A 19,494-nucleotide genomic window follows, 5' to 3' on the forward strand; every position below is an offset into this window, starting at 1 on the left:
CTTCGCCCCCTCTCAATGGTGAGAACAGAGCAGGTGTGGGCCCCTTACCTTCAGGAGGGACAGGGTCAAGGAGTCCTGGCAGCTCCGAAGCAGAGACTCACATTCATTCAGAGACTTGTTGTCCAATGCGATGCCATTGATCTAGGGCCAGACAGAGAGTCTGTCAGGCCCGCCAGCCAGGGCTTCTGCCTGCCTTCATCCCCTGATGGACTGGGGGCCTGGTTCCATAAGGCGCCAAAGTCAGGAGTGGGCAGAGGGAAAAAGTGCCCTTCCCAGTGAGGCCAGAGGAGCATCTGGGCTTTGAAGGCAAATGAAATACCAACACTTGATAACATTCTAGGGGAAGGAGTGTGTCCTTCTGGGATCAGAACGTCAAGGGTACAGGGGAACATCGCAGCCCTGCTGCTTCCTGCTGTGTGACGCTAGACCTTGGCTCAGAACTTCCCAGCCCTACTCCTTCAAGTCTGAAATGGAAGATAAGCACCTCCAGGAACTGCCTCCAAGGGGCAGGGCAAAGACTGAACCCAAGAACAGGGACATGAAAGGCCTTTGTAAACTCGAACCTCCCACGGGAAATGAAGTACTGTCGACAGGTGAATGGTTAAACTGTGATACATCCATACCATGAACACTACTCAGCAATAAAAAGGAACAGACTATGGGCACACACAACCACGTGGAAAGATCTCACAGTCACAATGCGGAGTGAAAAAAGCCAGCCTCAGAAGGTCATATACTCTGATTCCATTTACATAACATTCTCAAAATGACAAATTACAGACACGGAGAACAAATTAGTTGCCAGTGGTAAGGGACAGTGGGAAGTGGAGGTGGTGTCAGTATAAAGGTGTAGCAAGAAAGAAGGAGATCTCCGTAGTGATGGAACATTTCTGTATCTTCATTATGGTGATGGTTACACAAAATGTGAAAAAACCAAATAGAGCTATACGTACACACTGTACCAATGTCAATGTGCCAGCTTTGATATTATAGTTTACACAAGATGCAACCGTCAGGAGAAACTGAAGAAGAGTATATAGGACCTCCCTATATTATCTTTGCAACTTCCCATGAATCTATAATTATTTCAAATTCAAAAGTTTTAAAGAAAAGTGCAGAGTGATTATCTTGAATTAATGTGTTTTTCTTTATAACTTTCCCACATTTAAAAATTTTCACAATGGCCATACTGCTCTTCAACTCTGGCTCACCCAAAAATCTGAAAGACATTGGCCAGGACATGAAACACTGAGCTCTCCCATACGATGCAGTTAGTACAATACAGTTAGGCAGAAGCTCACATCGCATACTAAATACTCATGCCCACGGACCCAGCCATTCCCCCACCTAGGAATTTACCCTGTGGGTCCCCAGGGAGGGATGTGCCAGTGGCCATTCAGCACTACTTTTAAAGGCAAAGATGCCCTGTCCATGGCGGCGGGGGACGTGTGCTGGTTAACAGCTTAGGCTGTTAACTAACTGCCACTAGGAACGACCAAGGCAGATCTAAGATGTGAAAAAACGGAGGGACCACCAGGAAAAGCTGTTAAACACAAAAAGCAAGGTGAGTAACTGCTAATATGAGATCCCACCTGGGTTACAAAAAAAAAAATGTGGTAAATGTACATGTCTTGAACATTTCTGGAAGAAAATATGATAAATTGTTAACAATGGTTGCTGTCAGGGTAGGAAGTGGTAGACGGGGGGTCTAGAACCAGAGGAAGAGTTATTGCTACTATGTGCCTTTTGTACAATTGGAATTTTGTATGTGTGCCGTGAAAAGTACATAACATTCCCAATTTTAAATAGTTAGAAGTGTTAAATTTGCAGGCCCTATGATTCAGCAATCTCACAACATTTCTAGTTTATTCACCAGACATACTGCTAGGTGTCCCAAAAGTGGCTGTGAACACAGGAAAAGTTTACTGCGGGACTGTCTGCAGTTGCGGACATTGAAAACAAGTTATGTGTCCATCAATAGAGGGATGATTTAAACTATACATAATCAAACAACAGAACACCATTATCTCCATTAATCGTAGGTAGCTACGATTAATGGAGATTGACTTGGAAAGATATCCACAATGAGAGTGCAAACTGCAGATCCCATTATTATATTTAAAAAGCAAACAAAACCCACAAACCTATATATCTAGATTTGCATGAACACTTATGATCTGGGTGGTGGCAGAGATCATCTCTAGGAGCAGGATTAAAGGGAAAAAGAACCACCACCACTTTTCACTTTATATATTTTTGTATTGCTTGACTATTTTACAGCAAATAAGTCTTTCTTATTTTTAAGTTTTCTTAGGTAATAAAAAAACTTAAAAATAAGTAGGTATGTTTAATAGTAAAGATTTTTTAAAAATTATCCACAGATGATGTCAATTTATTTTTTAAAAATTGTCCTTAATATACATTCATGTGTAGAGAAATACATTTAAAATGTTAATAAAGGCTATCTATAGATGGTAGCGACGCAAGTGATTCTTATTTCCTTCCTAGATTTTTTTTTCTGTATTTCCTAATTTTCTACAGTAAATAGAAACGTACCATCAGAAAAAAAAATCATTTTTAAATATTCACACCGTGCAACGTCCAAGAAGATGAATATAAAAACTGTTCATTACTTCTTGTGCAAACCTCCTAAATGTAATCTGTCTATGTGCAGCAGATGGCCTTGGATCATTTTTAAATATTCACACCGTGCAACGTCCAAGAAGATGAATATAAAAACTATTCATTACTTCTTGTGCAAACCTCCTAAATGTAATCTGTCTATGTGCAGCAGATGGCCTTGGTTCTGTCTTGCGACTTACCGCGACAATCCTGTCTCCCACAGCAAGGGACCCTTCTTTGGCGGCAGGGCTTCCAGGCACCACAGAGGCAGCATATACTCCATTCTCCAGACTGATGCCACTGTCTGAAAGCCACAGGAGGTCACTGCATAACCCCTGGCCTGGCTGCCCGGCCCTCCAGTTGCCCCACCTCATCTTTGCAAACTAAAGTCGTAAGAGGAGATGTCAGCAGACATCTCACCCTGCCCATCCCAGCAGCTCATCTGTGTCCCACCCATCATGGGGCTCAGTCACATCTGGTCTGGTGAATCCAACACTCAGAGACAAGCACGACTCAAGACCTAGATAACCTCCTGCCAGGAAAGCACATGGTCTACATCCCAGGAATGAAGTGCTCCTGAAAACATACGACTCACCCTCCACAAGAAAGGACCCCCTACCCCTGAGGCACTCTGCCCACTTGCACAGGCCTGTTACCCTTCTGTCCGCTGAGGTTGATGTGCAGTGGTGTGACCACCTTCCCACCCAGGGACTTCCTGCGCCGCACAACCATGTTGATGGCCCCCTCCCCATTGAGGAGGGCCTTGACAGCCTGCTTCTTGTCCTTGTTGATGAGGTCCACGTCATTGATTCTCAGCAGCCAGTCATTGACCCTGAGCAAGGGCGAGGCAAGGTCAGCACCCATGCAGGCCTGGGGACCAGTGGGTAACCCCCCACCACTCCCATTCAGGGGGCCAAATGCCAAGAGGCTGGTGGCCCACATACACGTTCAGGAATGTTTCCTCTTCCAGAAGCACCTGATGGTTAAACTTGCAGGTGCTGGAGCTAGATAGCCTGGGCTCAAATCCTGGCTCTACCACTCACTAGCTCTGTGACCTAGCCCCTCTGGCCCCAGTGTCCTCATCTGTAAAATGGGGGCAATAGTTGTATCCACCTCATAGGATTGTATAGATTAATCAATTTATAGAAAGTGCTTAAACCAGTACTCAACACTGTATAAGTGTTAGTGATTTAATTATCATTATTATTTCATGGAATGAGCATGCAACACGTGCTGGGCTCTCACACATATTGCCTGAGACCTTTCCTGCTCAGAGAATCAGAAGACAGTGCCTGGTAACTGAAGAAAAATCAGATTCAGAGGCAACTGAGGGGCATGGAGTTTCCTTTAAGCTTAATATTAGCAGCTGAACCTGCAGGCCTCAGACATTCTCTGTGCTTTGCATATATTCATTTAATTGCTACTAGGTTCTCTCTGGGTCCTTCGGAGGCCGCGCTTTCCCTCCAGAGTCTGGGCCTCCTCAACTCTTACCTTAAGCGGCCATCAGCAATGCTTCCTTTGTCCACTTTAGTGACAAATATGCCGCAGTCCCCAGGGAAACAGGGTTCATTCACACCTTCTGCCATATCAAACCCAAGTGACTTCAAGTCAATATCCTCCTGTCAAAACAGCAGCACCAGTACACTTTACAAAGCAATGATGAGAAACTTTTGGCTCTTAAATCCCCAAGCCACTCACTCTGATGGGGGGAATGACCCTTCTCTTTGTTTGAGGGGGCACTGGGTCCCCAGGATGGAAATCTATGCAATCTGTCCCTTCGAACCACTGCAGACACACACCCCTGCCAGAGTCAACCGTGGCACTCAGCTCTTCCCTCTGCCTTCCACGCACTGCACCAGCGTCCACTGCGAGACACAGGACACACACCTGCTGCAACCCAGCTTGGACAGTGGCAGGGAAAGGATGCATTTGCAACACCTGGGAGGAAAAGCCGAACCTCCAAACTAGCAGCCATGAAACTGGGAGGCACTGCAAGAGGGCCATCCTCTCCTCTCCCATCCAAAGTCTTCCTGTCAAGGAGGGCAGAGGAGAAAACCATCAAAGGCAGCTCACCGTCTCCCTTTCGAACTCTACAACTTCTGTCTCCCACTCCATGGAATCCGTGTCAATGGCTGAGTCATGGGAGCTGTGGGCCATCAGCTGCCGGAACCGGGCCTCCTTCTCCAACTGGGATTCCATCTGCTCCCTGGAAACACACAGCACCATGGTGATGGCCCTTTGGGAGGAGAAACATCCACCTGTGCCACAGCCCCGAACTACACGGGTCATTATAGAGGCTAAATGGGGCTCCTCTCCTCCTCCTACTTCATCCCAGCTTCGGATAAGTAAATAAAGGGTCAGGTCAACAATTCTTGGATATCAATGTGTTCCCATAGTGGCTTTTACAAAAAGACAGAAATTCTCCCCAAATTTATCTAGAGAATTAATGCAATTCAAATCAAAATGCCAGCAAGATTTTTTGGTAGACACAGACAAAACTATTCTAAAATGTATATGAAAAGGAATTGGAAGAGTTAAAACTATTTTGAAAATGAAGAATAAAGTGGGAGTAATCACTCTCCCCAATTTTAAGACTTGTTAAATAGCTACAGTAATCAAGTCTGCGCAGTATTGTCAGGGAAACAGACACATAGGTCAATGGGTCAGAGAATAAGGAACTTAGAAATAATTCCAATGACTACAAAAGATGCAAAAGTAATTTCAATAGAGGAAGGACAGACTTCAACCAATAATGCTGGAGCAACTGGACATACAAGGCAAAAAAAACCAAAAAACAAAGAATCTCGATCTAAATCCCCTACCTCGAATAGAAATTAGCTCAAAACATATCACAGATTTAATGTAAAACATAAAATGACAAAACTTTAAGAAGGAAAATATAGGAGAAAATATTTGCACTCTAGAACTAGGGGAGGGGTTCTTAGGTGTAGCACCATCTACAAAAAGTTTTTAAAAAATTTGATAAATTGGACTTCATCAAAGTTAAAAACTTTAGCTCTGTGAAAGACCCAGTAAATAAATGGGCTGGGTAGTGAGCTCAATTGGTTGGAGTGCGGTATTTTAACACCAAGGTCAAGGGTTTGGATCCCCATACAGCCCACCACCAAGAGAAAAAAGAAAAAAATGAGGACGTAATAAAGAGGATGTGAAAAAAGCCTCAGAAACCGTGTCCTATGCCCCAGGGACTTGCAGTTCCAGGCCTTCACTTACAAGGGAATCCCTTGATTCCATCACTTGCTAGACCCGTCCCTGGGGAACGTCTGTCACTTTGCCTCTTAAGCCCTGAAATATTGCTCAGAGCACTCAACCTCCAGAGGGCGTGGGTTTCTACGTAATAAATGAAGCAGTCTGTCTCAGTAGGAGATGTTGCTGAACGGGGAGGAAAAGAAGCCATCACTCCCTTCTGAAAGGCGTCGCTCAAGCGTGCGAGGCTTGCACACTCGCCCTCACACACGCCAGCTTCTCACCACACACCCACCACACTGTCAGCTTAGGAACTGTCACATAGTGGACAAAGAGCCATTGCTTCCCAACTAGAGTCCGATTCCAGACTATGGTGACAGTTATAGGTTCTGCCAATGTCTATGTTAAACCCTGATCTCTGTATTTTTTTTTTTTTTTNACGCCACACTCCCAAGCGGCGCACTTCTCCAGTGCGCCACCGGGCCGGCCCATGATCTCTGTATTTTTAATCCACTGCTAAAGGGCCATCAAGTGTTTAGATGGCACCCTGGGACCAAGGAGATGTGGCCCAACACCCCAAACAGTCTTCCAAATGGGCATCCAAATAACACAGGCACAACAGACTGCTGAGCCACGGTTACTGTTGCGGTTGCCTTGGAAACATGAAATCCCAATCTGTCATGATGTTCTGCACATACGTGCCTGTCTCTGTGATAGACCTACCCTCGATCCATCTCCTCCTGTGCACTGCAAGCCCAGGAAGGCAGGGACTAGATCTGCTTGTTCTCTCTCCTGGGGCCTGGCCCAAACACAGAAGGTCCTCCCTAACACCTTGTGGAGTGAGAGAATGAGCAAGGGAGGAGGGGAAACGGATGGGTGGACAATACACGCCTACCTGTCCCTGAATGGATGCCTGGGAGCAGGGATTTTCTTTCCTATGTGCCTTGGCCCATGGCGCCTGTCCTTCCCCATGGGCTTCCCAAAGGGGTGGTGCCATCTTCTGTCCAGGTCTGAGAATTTCTAATTAACTCTCAACATGGAGATAGCATTAGGAGCCATTCTACAGGTTGCCAGACTGAGACAGAATGAAGAGACAGGCGGCCAGGTCTGCACACGAAGACAAACTACTGCACTCGGGGCTGTCTTGTCCTTGGGGGAGAGGGGGATGTGGTATTCTCAGGTGCACACCCACTCAGGCAAGCGCCCACCCAAGCCTACTTGAGCTCCTTAAGCTCCCGGCTGATGTCGTTCTTCTGCTTGCGGGTGTCATCCAGGCTGCGCAGGGCCTCGGCCAGCTCACTCACGGCCCGGTCCCGCTCCCGCCTCAGATTGTCACATAGGGTCCTGGTGGAAGGGGCAGAATGCAAGGTCACCTCGAGGGGCAGAAGGACAGCCTGGCAATCCCCACTCACAAATACCTGAGGGCACCTGCCTCATTCTGATGCACAGAAGGACCACCTAGGCCAAGCCCATAGCATAACAGGGAACACTGAGGATCTGGGAGGGGGAGAGACACCCTCTCCCCACCGCAGTCACAAGGCAACATGTGTCAGGTTCCCAATGTCCAGTGCTCATCCAGTTTCACCTTTAAAGTGCCTGGGGTTAAGGACCACCTTCCCCACACATCACTATTCTAACACCAACTTGAGGGAGGGAGCTCTCCTCTGCAGTGAAGCCCCCAGCCCCCCTGGCAGGCCCCTGTGCTCTGGCACCCACCATATGTCTCATAACACCCCACATGTAAGGCTTTCTGCAGCCGCCCCTCAGCCCACGACTAGGCTGGGAGCCCCACTGGGACAGAGTCAGTCCTCAGGCATCTCCACAGCCCTGAGTTCTGTGCAGATGCAAAGTGCAAGGTTGGTGTGATGCTGCAAAACGAGACCCTGGACTACCTAAGCCATTCAGAGGAGATTGGAACAGATGACCTGGCAGCAGGGAGGCCTGTACTCTGTGCCACCTCCAGAACTAAATGTATACAGAGGGCTGGTCCACACCTCTCCGCAGCCCCAAACCTCCCCAGCCTTGATCAGAGCCAAGCTCAGGATTATGCCCTGGAGAAGCCTGTGGTCAGAGCAAGAGCAAAGAGGGAGCACCCAGGCCTCGGTGCTCCCCTCTCACTCCCCAGGTCCTGGGCTCCCAGCTGCTCTCCATTAGCAGAGCCTCACACCCCATGTCTGTCCATCCCCATCTCCTGACCCCATCTCCCAGGGACACTGGTCTCTCCCTTGAAAAGGCACAAGAGATCTTTCAGAAGCCCCTCAATGACCAAGCAGTTGCCCCACGAGCAGTGCCACCACCCCATGTCCTCTCCTGTATCTACCCCAGCCCAGGGTCAAGTCCACACTCGGCTTACCTCTCGAGGCCTTCGCCACCTGTGCTAAGGAACCTTGTTAGCCTACCCTCCCCGTGACTCCCCAAGTGCATGACGGGCTCCGGCCATGCCCGTGCCGGCCCCAGCACACCACACAGGTTCCCTCAATCTGCCACACCCCTCCCTTTTCTCCACCTGCAGAAATCCCACTCATGCTTCGAGCTTGAGCTTGAACACCGCGCTTCCCGGGGAGATCTCCCCACACCCCAGATGTCCTCCACAGCCCTGGCTGAGGCCCTGGAAGTCACATCAAGCATCTTCCTCCCCACTGCCCCACCCGGCTTGAGCTTGAACACCGCGCTTCCCGGGGAGATCTCCCCACACCCCAGATGTCCACCACAGCCCTGGCTGAGGCCCTGGAAGTCACATCAAGCATCTTCCTCCCCACTGCCCCACCCCCACCCCGGCCAGGCTGCTCTATGGCCCCTCATGGCATCACATGCATCCTAGAGCTTCTCCCAAGGTCTCCTTGCTCAAGGGATCTAAGATCCTGGCACACAGTAGGCACCCAGTGGATACTGCAGAAAGATGTGTTTCTGATGTGCTGGTCTCATCAGAAGCCCTCAAAGAAAAAGAGGTTGGCCTTGTATCCTTCCCAGGGGCCTCACCTGGACACAGCACCCACTGGGGGCAGCCAGAGTGAAGTGAAATGGGAAGCAGAGGCACGACAGAAAATTCTAAACCAAGAGGCCAGGCTGGGGCATCATCTAGGTCCCTCCCGCCCTATCTGACATGATTCTGACCCTCACAAGAGAACTTAGTGCGTCCTGGGGAGACCCGGGGTCATGCCATACCGGATGCTGTCACGCTCAGCCACGATCTTGTCACGCTCCTGGAAGGCCCAGTCCCGCCGGCACTTAGCCACATCCGCCTCCTGGAGGGCTTCCTTCAGTTCCTGGCACAGAGCCTTACACTGCTTTCGAAGGATTTCAACCTCCCTGTTGGCTCTCCCAGCATCCACTGTCACCATGTCTTTGATCTGGTGGGGCAAGGGGAAGGCAGGGGGGAGGATGCTGAGCCTTCTGGACCAGGACAGCCCTTCAACCCATTCAGGGCTTGGGGCTGAAGCTCTAGGGAGCCGGACGCCTGAGCCCATCCCCCAAGCCCACTCCTGTACCCATACCCCACGGCCATGGCCCACAGTCAGATCACTAGTGATGCTAGGCTAGGGTCCCACTCAGAGCCTGGGCTGGGAGCCCAGCCCACCTCAGCCACGGTGTCACTGGCCCAGGTGGAACGTCTCCCACAAGTGCTTTGTCAGTCCCTACCCTGCCCTGCCACCTGCCTAGTTTATACCTGACCAAGCCCACCATGGCTCTCTAAAGAGCTCTCCTACCAAAGCACACTGACAGGAAGCCTGGCTGCAGTGAAGGGGACAGACGCAGGTCACAACCACTTCCGCCCCGTGTGTGCAATACCGGTTTTCACAATGTGACATACAAAGCTATTCCTAAAGACGAAAATACACCAGTATTTTTGTTGGTGAAGTACTGTGTATCTCAGTTCACTTAAAAAGCTGAAATCTGAAGCACTTGAATCCTGACCCCTTCCTAGTGGGTTATGTGCTCCATGAACATGTCCAGTCAAACTCTCAGAAGCACAGCATGGAATGTTCCCCCTGTGCCTTCACAGAACTCGGCAAACCCTGGGAAATGGCTGACAAAGTGAGGGTCTCCTGCAAGACTAACTCCTACTCCTGCTCAGAGGCTTTCCCAACAAGCACGTTAGAAGCATGACCACAGAGACACTGCAACAGGTGTCGCCGCTGCGGCACCCTCCACCGGCGAGTGGTAAGATACAGCAGGACAACCACATGGGGAGGACACCCCCTCTCGTGCCCCAGCTCCCTCTCCAGGGGAGGGCAGGAGCCGGATGCCCCTGCAAAACACCTTCTGGAAGCTCTCCAGGCTCCAAACGCCTCACCAGGATGAAGGAGACGAGAAGACCTGCACTCGGCTTATACCTTCCCTCACCTCTCAGGTACAGAGTCAGAAAGAGGAGGAAAGAAACTTGCACAAAACCCCGTCGTAACTCCAGCAGGACACAGTGGCGTGCTTGGCTCAGACCCCACGTTTCTCAAGATCATTCAAAATTACTTCAGTTTCCATTTTCTCTCCCACTTGTATGCACGAGCAAGTGCACACCAGCAAAGTGTTTGACTACTTTGCTGTTTAAAATAATTTTTTTCTTGAATTTTAATTTAAAAAATTAAGGAATTATTTGTATTAATTCTGTCAACGATTCATTATAATAAACTATAGGTTTAACAACCACATTTTTTTTCCTTTTTGTCTTTTTTCGTGACCGGTAACGGGATCGCAACCCTCGGTGTCGCACCCGCACCGCGCTCAACCAGTGAGTGGACCGGTCTGTATATGGGATCCGAACCCTCGGCGGGAGCGCCACCACACTCCCAAGCACCGCACTCTACTGAGTGCGCCACCGGGCCGGCCCAACAACCACATTTTTTACATTTCTATTTTACTCCATGTTTTATAATATATTGATGTATGATTTTATATTTGAAACGTGTTAATAGTTGGCTTCCCTGAAAGGTTTTTCCACTTTGCTCTGGATAATGACGTCGAGCTGTGGGCCAGGTGAACACAGGAGGTGGCGCTGGGGGGTGAGGCACCTCCCACCATCGCCCCTCCCCCCTTCCTCCCCACTGAGCCCCTCCCCATTGTCGACCTTCAAAATGAATTCACTCCACAAATACTGCTACCTTACAAGAAACACAACAACTGTCCTTGGCTTTAGTGAGAGGGCAGAGGAGGAAGAGGTGCCTTAAAAAGGACCATGGAATTTGCAAGCCCAGAGGAATCAAGTGTCCCCTTTTCCCTTTCTCCTGACCATAAAGACGAGACACTGCGGGTCTTGGTGGTACCACCTGCCCCCTCTCTGGAGAGGAACACAGAGAGGAGAGAGGGTAGACACCCAGGGAAGTACAGAGAGAAGGCAGGAGAAGCACAGTCTCAAAAGCCAAAAGCACTGTTCCCTGGGTGAGCAGAATGAAGACAGTTTTGCCAAGAGGAAGCAAGACTGCCTGGAAGGACCTCAGGCGACCCCAGACAGAGGCAGCTGCTGAAGAGGGTGGCTCGGTGCCCAGCGCCTCGCCATCCACACCAGAGCCAGACCCATGAGCAAAGGAGCCAGATGGCAGCTCAGAAGCTGCCAGGCAGTAGCAGGGCTGGGGGTTCTCCTCTGCTGCCTGCTGATTCGGAGCACAACTGGAAGATCCCACCTCAGCCAACACGCAGCGTAACACCTGGCCAACACCACTGCCTAGGCCAGGGTCCGGGCTCCAGGCCGAAGGGCATGCCTGAGCATTGGGGGACCAGCTGCTGCACACACGACAGGCCTCAGAATGAAATGCTCCCCATGGGACCCAGTACTGCAGGGGACTACGGAGTTCAGACTTCTCTGTGCTCTCACATTTCTACAAAGACTCTGCCCAGTCAACTTCTATAAGGCCAAATACCCATCCAAGTGGGCTCGCTGTCCTGCCACAGGCTCACCTTTTGTCTTTAACATTCTGTGACCTTTTAGTTGAGTTACTGACTTGGTCATTTTCAAAGTTTTCTTCTTCATTTTGCCTTCTTTGATACTGACATCTTCCCTGAACAATTAAGTGCTCAGATACCAGGATGTGAAAAGGAGTTGATTTTTCTAAGACAATTACCCAGATCTAACGCAGTATCTTTATCAAAAATTTCTGTAAGGGTGGGCGGTTGGAGGGAGGAAAACTGGTTAACTAATGGGGACCAAACAATGCAACCTACCCTAAGTGAATCACTGGACAGTAAACATATGTATTCCAACAACCTACAGTTCCCCCAAAATACATACAAATAAATGTCAAAATATTTTGAATTAAAAAAAAACTCACAGGGTTGGCCAGTTAGCTCATTTGGCTAGAGAGTGTTACTGCCAACACCAAGGTCCAAGGGTTGATCCCTGTACTGGCCAGCCCCCCTCCCCCTCCCCCAGAAAATTCCCTCACATAATGGTCGTTCCAAAAATCTCACCAAAGAAAATATTCTGATTCATTTTGGCATTCACCTCAATGGTCTGCAGAAGTTTCGGTATCTTTATATGAACTTGCCATTACTTGGCCCATTTTTCCTACAAAAACAGTTTCATAGGGTTTACCCGAATCCTAACGTGGCAGTAAGCTTCAGACAGGCATCCTAATAATCTTCATACTAAAAGACACTCTCAGTTCATTTGTACTTTGCATGGGCACTTTGCTAACTGCGTTTTCTGTAGGAAACAATTTGATCCTCATATCTACCCTATGAGGCAGATGCTATATGGTTGCCATTTTGCAGATGAGAAAACTGAGGCTCAGAGAGGTTAAGAGAGGTAAGAGGTCACATGACTCTTGCTAGTCTGCAAGCACAGGGCCTATGCCCACTGCATTCCCTGCAGCCCCTACCACTGCCTGGCAAAGTCACTGTTGCTAGAAAGACAGCCTGCTCACCCCTTGGGCAATAGTCCTATCTCAAGCCTGGCACAGAGGGATCTGGTTGTCATAATCCAGTGCACACCATCCCCGCCAATTGGTCTGACCTTTACCACCTTGCTTCTTGCTTCTCCTACTTTCAAAATCTGCATTCTCACTGACCCACACAGAAAAGCAGAAGAATAGAGATGCATCAATAGAGAACTATCTTGACAGAAAAGAAATCTGCGAAGATCGAGTCTAGGAGCTCTAATCGGAGCTACAATACTGACCCACAGGATGGGAAGGGAATGTCCACGGCCTGTCCAAGCCCCGGCAGGGCATGCCTGGACTCGGGGGTGAGCCACCATCACATCCAGGATGAGGTGGAGGTGGCTGGACGAAGAGGATGCAGAGAATCCACACTGATCACTCAGAAGCCAAGCTGAGTGGCCCAGTTCCCATGCGACTGAGCACAGCAGTCCCCGACCCTGTAGGCCCGGCCCCCAGGGAGCAAGGCTTTAGGAGAAGGGCCTGGGGCTCAGCTTGTAGCACATCTTCCCAGCAGGAGCCCAGACCACCCTGTTAAAGAGCAGACTGGGTGAGATGCACGTGGTTGAAGGAACAGAGCCCCTGAGGGGGCTCTTCCAGACTGACGAGGCCGAACGTACCCATGGTTTGGGGAATGTGGCCTCGGGATCTTGCTTCACATTGAACAAAGCCTTGAGATATCACTGACTTTCAGCACGAGACTGACGTACAACGACTTAACCGTGAGCTTGGGTGTGGGAGTGTCTGCGTGTGTCATCTGACTCTCTTCCTGGAAGGTAACCTCCAGATGTCTGGGACTGTGGCTGGACCTCCCCCTTGTCCCCAGGAGCCCAGAATAAAGCTGGGCGCTGAGCACGAGCTTGGGAGTTACCTGGGGGGTGTCCGATAAGCCAGCGAGCACTTAGGCCTAAAGGGGAACCGCTTCACTCCCACTCACAGCAGGCTTCTCATCCACACCCCGGCCACCCGCAGCCCCTGCCCCTCACCACCTGCCACGAGGCTGGCTGCGCCCGCCCGCCCGCCTACCTGCCGCAGCGCCTCCACCCCCTCGCTGGCCGCCTTCTTCTCACACGTGCTGCTCTTGAGCTTGGACTCGGCCAGCTCCACCTCGGTCTGCAGCTTGTCCAGCTCGGAGATGACCTGGTCGCGCTCGCTCATGATGAGCTTGTACTCGCTGTACACGGCATCGCGCTCTTCTTTGTACTTCTCCGACTCCTTCTCGGTTTTCACCTGCATAGTCCTCAGCTCCGTCAGCTCCGACTGCAGCAGCTCCATCTCCCACTGCAGGTCCTTGTTCTGGGCCGTGGCCTTGTTCAGCTCGTGGTGGATGGCCTCAAACCTGGGGGAGAAAGGCAGCCAGGACGTGGAGGGGTGCAGGGGGCCTGCCCGGTCAGCTGCCGGGCTGCTCAGCCACCTCCCGCCAGCTCCGCAGTGCTGGATGGTCCAGCGTGACAGTTACGGTGAGGTCATTCTCTGCAACACCCTCTCCCCAGCGAGAGAGGAAAGGCACAGAGCACCAGTGCCCCTGGACCTGGAATCTTTCTCAGCCTTTGACAAAGGCAGAGGATGAAGTGAGGACTTCATGCCCTCTGCTCTACTAGAAATGACAGCACGTTTCTTCCACAGCCAAGCTACATTATTTTTCAGAACTCATGAAAACAAAACAATGCCAGATCACAGCATGTGGGAGATCCACGTGGCCTTGATGATCATTTAGTCTGACCACTTCATTTCACAGATACAGACAGTGTGCCCTTGCCACATAGGCAGCGGGCCCAAGGTCATAAGGTTAGCTCAGGACCACAGCTCAGTCTTTCCAGGCCAGGGGCACCTTCCACATGGGCAACCTACAAACTAGAGCCCGCTGCCCCAGAGCGGCTTTTCTCAAAGCATTCTTACAACGCCAATCCTGCACAGAGCTCCATTACCAAACGTTGCGTGTCCCCTGATGACTTCTGTTTGGGAAACTCTGCATCCTGGCTTGGAGAGTCTAGTGCACACCACCACCACAGGGAAAGGTCTGAGAAGTCCTGCGCCACAGACACTTGTCTGGGTTCAACCTTGGCAACCGCCAAACTCATTCACACCCAAAGAACACTGTCAGTGTGAAACCACTGGACGCACCTGAAAACTGCTCTTCTGCAGGAACGTACCTTCTAAATCACTGTTTGAAGGTAGGAATCACATCTCTAAAGATGATATTCCTTCATAAAAATGAAATTTTAGAAGACACCAGGCCCTGGACTATTAGCTTTCCTGTTGGCGAGGTGGGTGACTGACATAGAGGGGGAGAGGCTCGTAGGCAGACCTAAGAAACAGGATGCTCAGAACACACCATAGTTGCTCAGAGGAGAGGAAGAAGCCACCACCCCAAAGACAAATTAAGTGTCAAGAAAAATGGTGTCATGGACAGAAATGGTTTTCGATTGAAAAAGCACAATAGCTTGAGCTGTTTTGATGCTAGCAGCAGCTGGGAGCCTTGCAGATGACTATAAGCCCACAAAGGAGAGAGGGCCTGCTATGGTTTGAATGTCCACCCTCCAAAACTCATGTGGAAACTTAATCCCCAACATGGTAATATGAAGAAGTGGAGCCCTAAAGAGGTGATTGGGTCATGAGGGCAGAGCTATTCATGGATGGCAGAGCCACTGACCCGTGCATGGACGAGTGGACTCGTGGGTTAATGGAACAGCGGGTTCTCAGGCGAGTGGGGCTGGTGGCTTCATAATAAAAGGAAGAGACCTGAGCAAAGACGTTCAGCCCCCTTTACCCTGGGATGCCTTTTGCCATGATGAAACTCTCAGCCAAAGCCCACCAAACGCTGGCCCCACAATCTTAATTTCCCAGCCTACATAACAGTGAGAAACACATTTCCCTTCTGGTAAATTACCAAGTCTCAGGTATTCTGTTACTACCAACAAAGCAAAGTAAAACAGGCCCTGCGGCAGAGAAGACCCATGGGGCACTTGGGCCATTCTCCATGTGGAAGTGACAGCCTGCAGCTCTGCCCCCTCCCCTGCTCTCCCACCCCCCAGCCTGGGCTCCTACTTCCTCAGGGAGAGGGCACATTGGTGCTGCAGCTGGATGGCTGTGTCCCTCTGCTGGGTCAGCATCTCCGTCTGCTTCAGCAAGCGCTGGTTCTCCTCCTCCAGCTGCTCCAGGCGGCTCAGGTCTGAGCTGTGCATGGCAACCTTCTCGCTGTACCTCTTCCGTAGGGCGTCGTAGTCCTTCTTGACCACCTCCAGCTTGTCTATGGCTGTGTCATACAGCTTGTTGAGAATCTCTGATGACCCGTTGTGCTTCAAGACCTGGGGGCCAGAAAGAGTCATGCTTGTGAAGGAGTGGGTGGCAAGACAAACCTCCTGTCACTTCTGTCTGTCCTGGGGTAGGACTGATGACAAGGCACGGGGTCACCCTCAGGCCTTCGAAAGCTTCGAGGTCCAAGTCTACAGGCCCTGCAGTCACACCGGGCTGATTTATTCAGATTCATTCATTCACAAATATTTATGAAGTATTGTGCAGAGAAAAGTGAACAGAGAAGGCCTGAGACTTTTCTGCTTACAAAGGTGGCTCTTGACTATCTAACACCCTGACTGGTCAACAATTCTCTAGGCTGATAAAACTTTCCCTAAGTGATAAGAGGGGCTCACGGTGCCTAGATTACAAACAATGTGGCCTGTGCTGAACACCTGCTTTCTTCTGGAAGTCTGGAATTTAGGTACATGCTAGGCAGAGGGCAGCACATGACCAGCCCCCAGTGGAGAACTTTGGCACTGAGTATCTAATGGCTTCCCTGGAAGCCACACTTCACATGTGTTGTCATGATCTTGTGCTGGGGGAATGAAGTGCACCCGGTGTGACTCCACTGGGAAAGGACTCTTGCAAACTGGGGCCTGGTTTCTTCTGGACCTCGGCCCCTGTGCCTCTTCCTGTCTGCTGATTTTGCTTTTTGTCCTTTCCTTGGGATCAATTTTAGCCAATGAGTATGATTATATACTGAATCTCATGAGTCCTCTTAGAATATCATAGAACCTGGGGGTGGTGCTAGAGACCCCCAGTGCAAGTACCTACTACGTTCTAGTATTATTCTAGGTGCTGGTGATGCTGGACAGGACAGAAAGAGACTGTGCCCTGTTGACCTTTTATCCAAATGGGAAGATGTAATCACACAGAGGCAGAGACACAGACCAAATGAAATAACTTCAGAGCATAATAAGGGCTCTAGAGAAAATAAAAAATTCCATAGGATAGTGGGCTGGAGAGAGACTTTTGAGCAGCAGAGTGGAAGGCTACAAGGGAGGCCAAAGCCTGGGGTGGCCTCTCTAAGGAGGAGACTTCTGAGTTTGGATGCAAATGAGGAACAGCACCGAGAGCACATCCAGCAGATGGGAGAGCATGTGCAAAGGCCCTGAGGCAGGAGCCACCAGCTCTGTTCTAGGAACTCAGAGAAGGGCACAGCAGAGTAGCTGGAGCCCAGTGCACAAGGGCCAGCAGGTTCTGAAGGAGGCTTGCAGAAGTGGGCACAGTTTCAAGGCTCACAGCCAAGGGTGTATCCTGAGTGAGATGGGACACCACGGAGGGGTTTAAGCAAGAGAGCACTCTACTGTAAGTTACAGGTACTAAAATTCATTTGGGGTGCTGTTCTAGTGACAACGAAGTCTGGAAGATGAATTAAGAGGTTATCAGGGGCCTGTTGACCTCTGCTAAGTACCTCAGGGGATCTGAGTCCTTGTGTGACATTCTACCTCTCTGGGTTAGTTTCCTTATTCCTTAAATGACAGGACCAAACCAGAAAAGCTTGCTTAACCCTTTTGGCTCCTACAATCCAGGAATCCCCTCTGGCTTATCCAGCATGGTCCCTGACTCATTAGAAGACCATTGCAGCTCAGAGAACCAGAACCTGGGACTATGGAATATTCCCTTTGGAGATAGGGTCAGTCCTCAATAAGCACAATTTACACTAAGAGCAAAAGAAGACTGAATTTCGAAAGTGCGATCCTAGAGACAAGGAAAGTGAGCACCTTCCTCTAAGACCTAAGCATTAGATCCTAGGACAGCAGGCTATTAGAGAGGAAGTCTAGCTCAGGAATCAGCTCGTTTCAGGCCCATTCTTCTTCCTTTTTCTTTTCAGTATTTACTTTCCAACCAGAACTCTTTCTTGAAAGAGAAATCTTATAGGAACACCAAAATACAAAACTCATTTTAAAAAGCAGTAGATACATTCTTCAGGCAGTTAAAATTTTCATTGTTTGATCAAAAGGCTTCAGGGTTGCAGAGGGGAATGCACACTGAGAAACAGAAAACCACTGACCAAGCCCCACCCTGTCACCGAAAATCTTCCTTAAAACATAAAAAGGAATATCTTCCAAAGAGACAGGAAAAACATAGCAAATAAGGGACTAAAATTTTATATGCCCACTGCTTAGCTCAAATCTTAATACCTTATTATATGTCTCAAATTGTTTTCAAGGAAATGAAACATTGCAGGTGCTGATAAAGCATCCAACTCATCCCTCCTATCAGTTCCCGTCTTCCCCGCCGTAATTCATCGCTTCTCTAAATTAGGTGCAGACGGTCGCCGTGCACAACATGCTATTTAACTACTATGTCTTCATAAAATCCCTGATGACTGCATATGGTAGCACCTATCAGTTCCCGTCTTCCCCGCCGTAATTCATCGCTTCTCTAAATTAGGTGCAGACGGTCGCCATGCACAACATGCTATTTAACTACTATGTCTTCATAAAATCCCTGATGACTGCATATGGTAGCGATTGTCTTCCTTCGGTGCTGCTTTGAGGCTCAGTCAAGTGGATGCAGGGACCATTCCACTATGAATATATCCCATGTGCCCCTTTTTCTGATCAAGTACATTCATACTGTCTCTATTTTTTTGCTATTATAAATGATACTGCTGTGAACGTGGTTGCATACATCTCTCCACATGAGGGTTTTCTCTGATCACCTGGGAGCAGCGTGGCTAAATGTCAGGATATGTTTTACTGACCATACCAAACTGCTCTCCAAAGTGGCTACACCAATTACACCCCGCTGCTGTGGGCAGGAGCTCTGAGAGTTACCGTCACAAACACATCGTAGCCAAAATGACGGGCGGTCAGATATTCTTAAGTTTTTATTTGTGGTAAAACATAGTAACATGAAATTTTCCTTTTCAAACACTTTGAAGAATACAGTTCAGTAGTGTTAGGAACACTCACACTGCTGAGCAACCGTCACCAACATTCACCTCCAGAAAGTTTTCGTCTTGCAGAGCTGAAACTCTGTATCCATTAAACACCTCCCATTCCCCTCCGCTCACCCTGACAGCCACCATTCTACTTTCTGTGTCTGTGAGTCTGACTACTCTGGATACGTCACATATGTGGAACCAAACGCGTTATTTTTGAGGTTGGCTTATTTCACTCAGCGTAATATCCTCAAGATTCATCCATGCTATAGCATGTATCAGAATTTTCTTTCTCTTTAAGGCTGAATAATATTCCACTGTGTGGATATACTACCTTTGTTGATCCATTCATTTGTCCTCAGACACTTGGGGAGCTTTCACCTCTTGGATATTTGGGAAGCAGTCAGGTATTTTTTAAAGTATTGCCAATCTCCCTGACAAGACAATGGTATATCATTTTTTTTTTTTAACATCCATTCCTGATTACTAAGAGACCGAGCAACTCCATTTATGCTTATGAATGATACACATTTTCTCTTCTATGAATTGCCAGTTCATCTCTTTTGACTTTTCCTCCCTCCCTGCCTTTCTTTCCCTCTTTCTCTCTCTCTCTCT

The 19,494-nt window shown here is 49.3% G+C and overlaps 1 protein-coding gene across 1 annotated transcript in view; it reads right to left on the reverse strand.

Annotated features, from left to right (window-relative positions):
• Positions 1-19,494, reverse strand: part of DLG5 (discs, large homolog 5 (Drosophila)) — a 48,998-nt gene that overhangs the window by 22,384 nt on the left and 7,120 nt on the right. The window contains exons 3-11 of the mRNA XM_008590707.1: positions 15,741-16,000; positions 13,719-14,031; positions 8,992-9,176; positions 7,045-7,170; positions 4,696-4,828; positions 4,114-4,241; positions 3,279-3,454; positions 2,823-2,926; positions 49-141 (exon numbers count right to left, since the gene is read on the reverse strand). Coding sequence (XP_008588929.1) covers positions 49-141; positions 2,823-2,926; positions 3,279-3,454; positions 4,114-4,241; positions 4,696-4,828; positions 7,045-7,170; positions 8,992-9,176; positions 13,719-14,031; positions 15,741-16,000 — 1,518 coding nt within the window. The remainder of the gene's footprint in view (positions 1-48; positions 142-2,822; positions 2,927-3,278; positions 3,455-4,113; positions 4,242-4,695; positions 4,829-7,044; positions 7,171-8,991; positions 9,177-13,718; positions 14,032-15,740; positions 16,001-19,494) is intronic.

This window comes from Galeopterus variegatus, unplaced genomic scaffold, assembly GCF_000696425.1.
Source record: "Galeopterus variegatus unplaced genomic scaffold, G_variegatus-3.0.2 Scaffold6319, whole genome shotgun sequence".
NCBI lineage: Eukaryota > Metazoa > Chordata > Mammalia > Dermoptera > Cynocephalidae > Galeopterus > Galeopterus variegatus.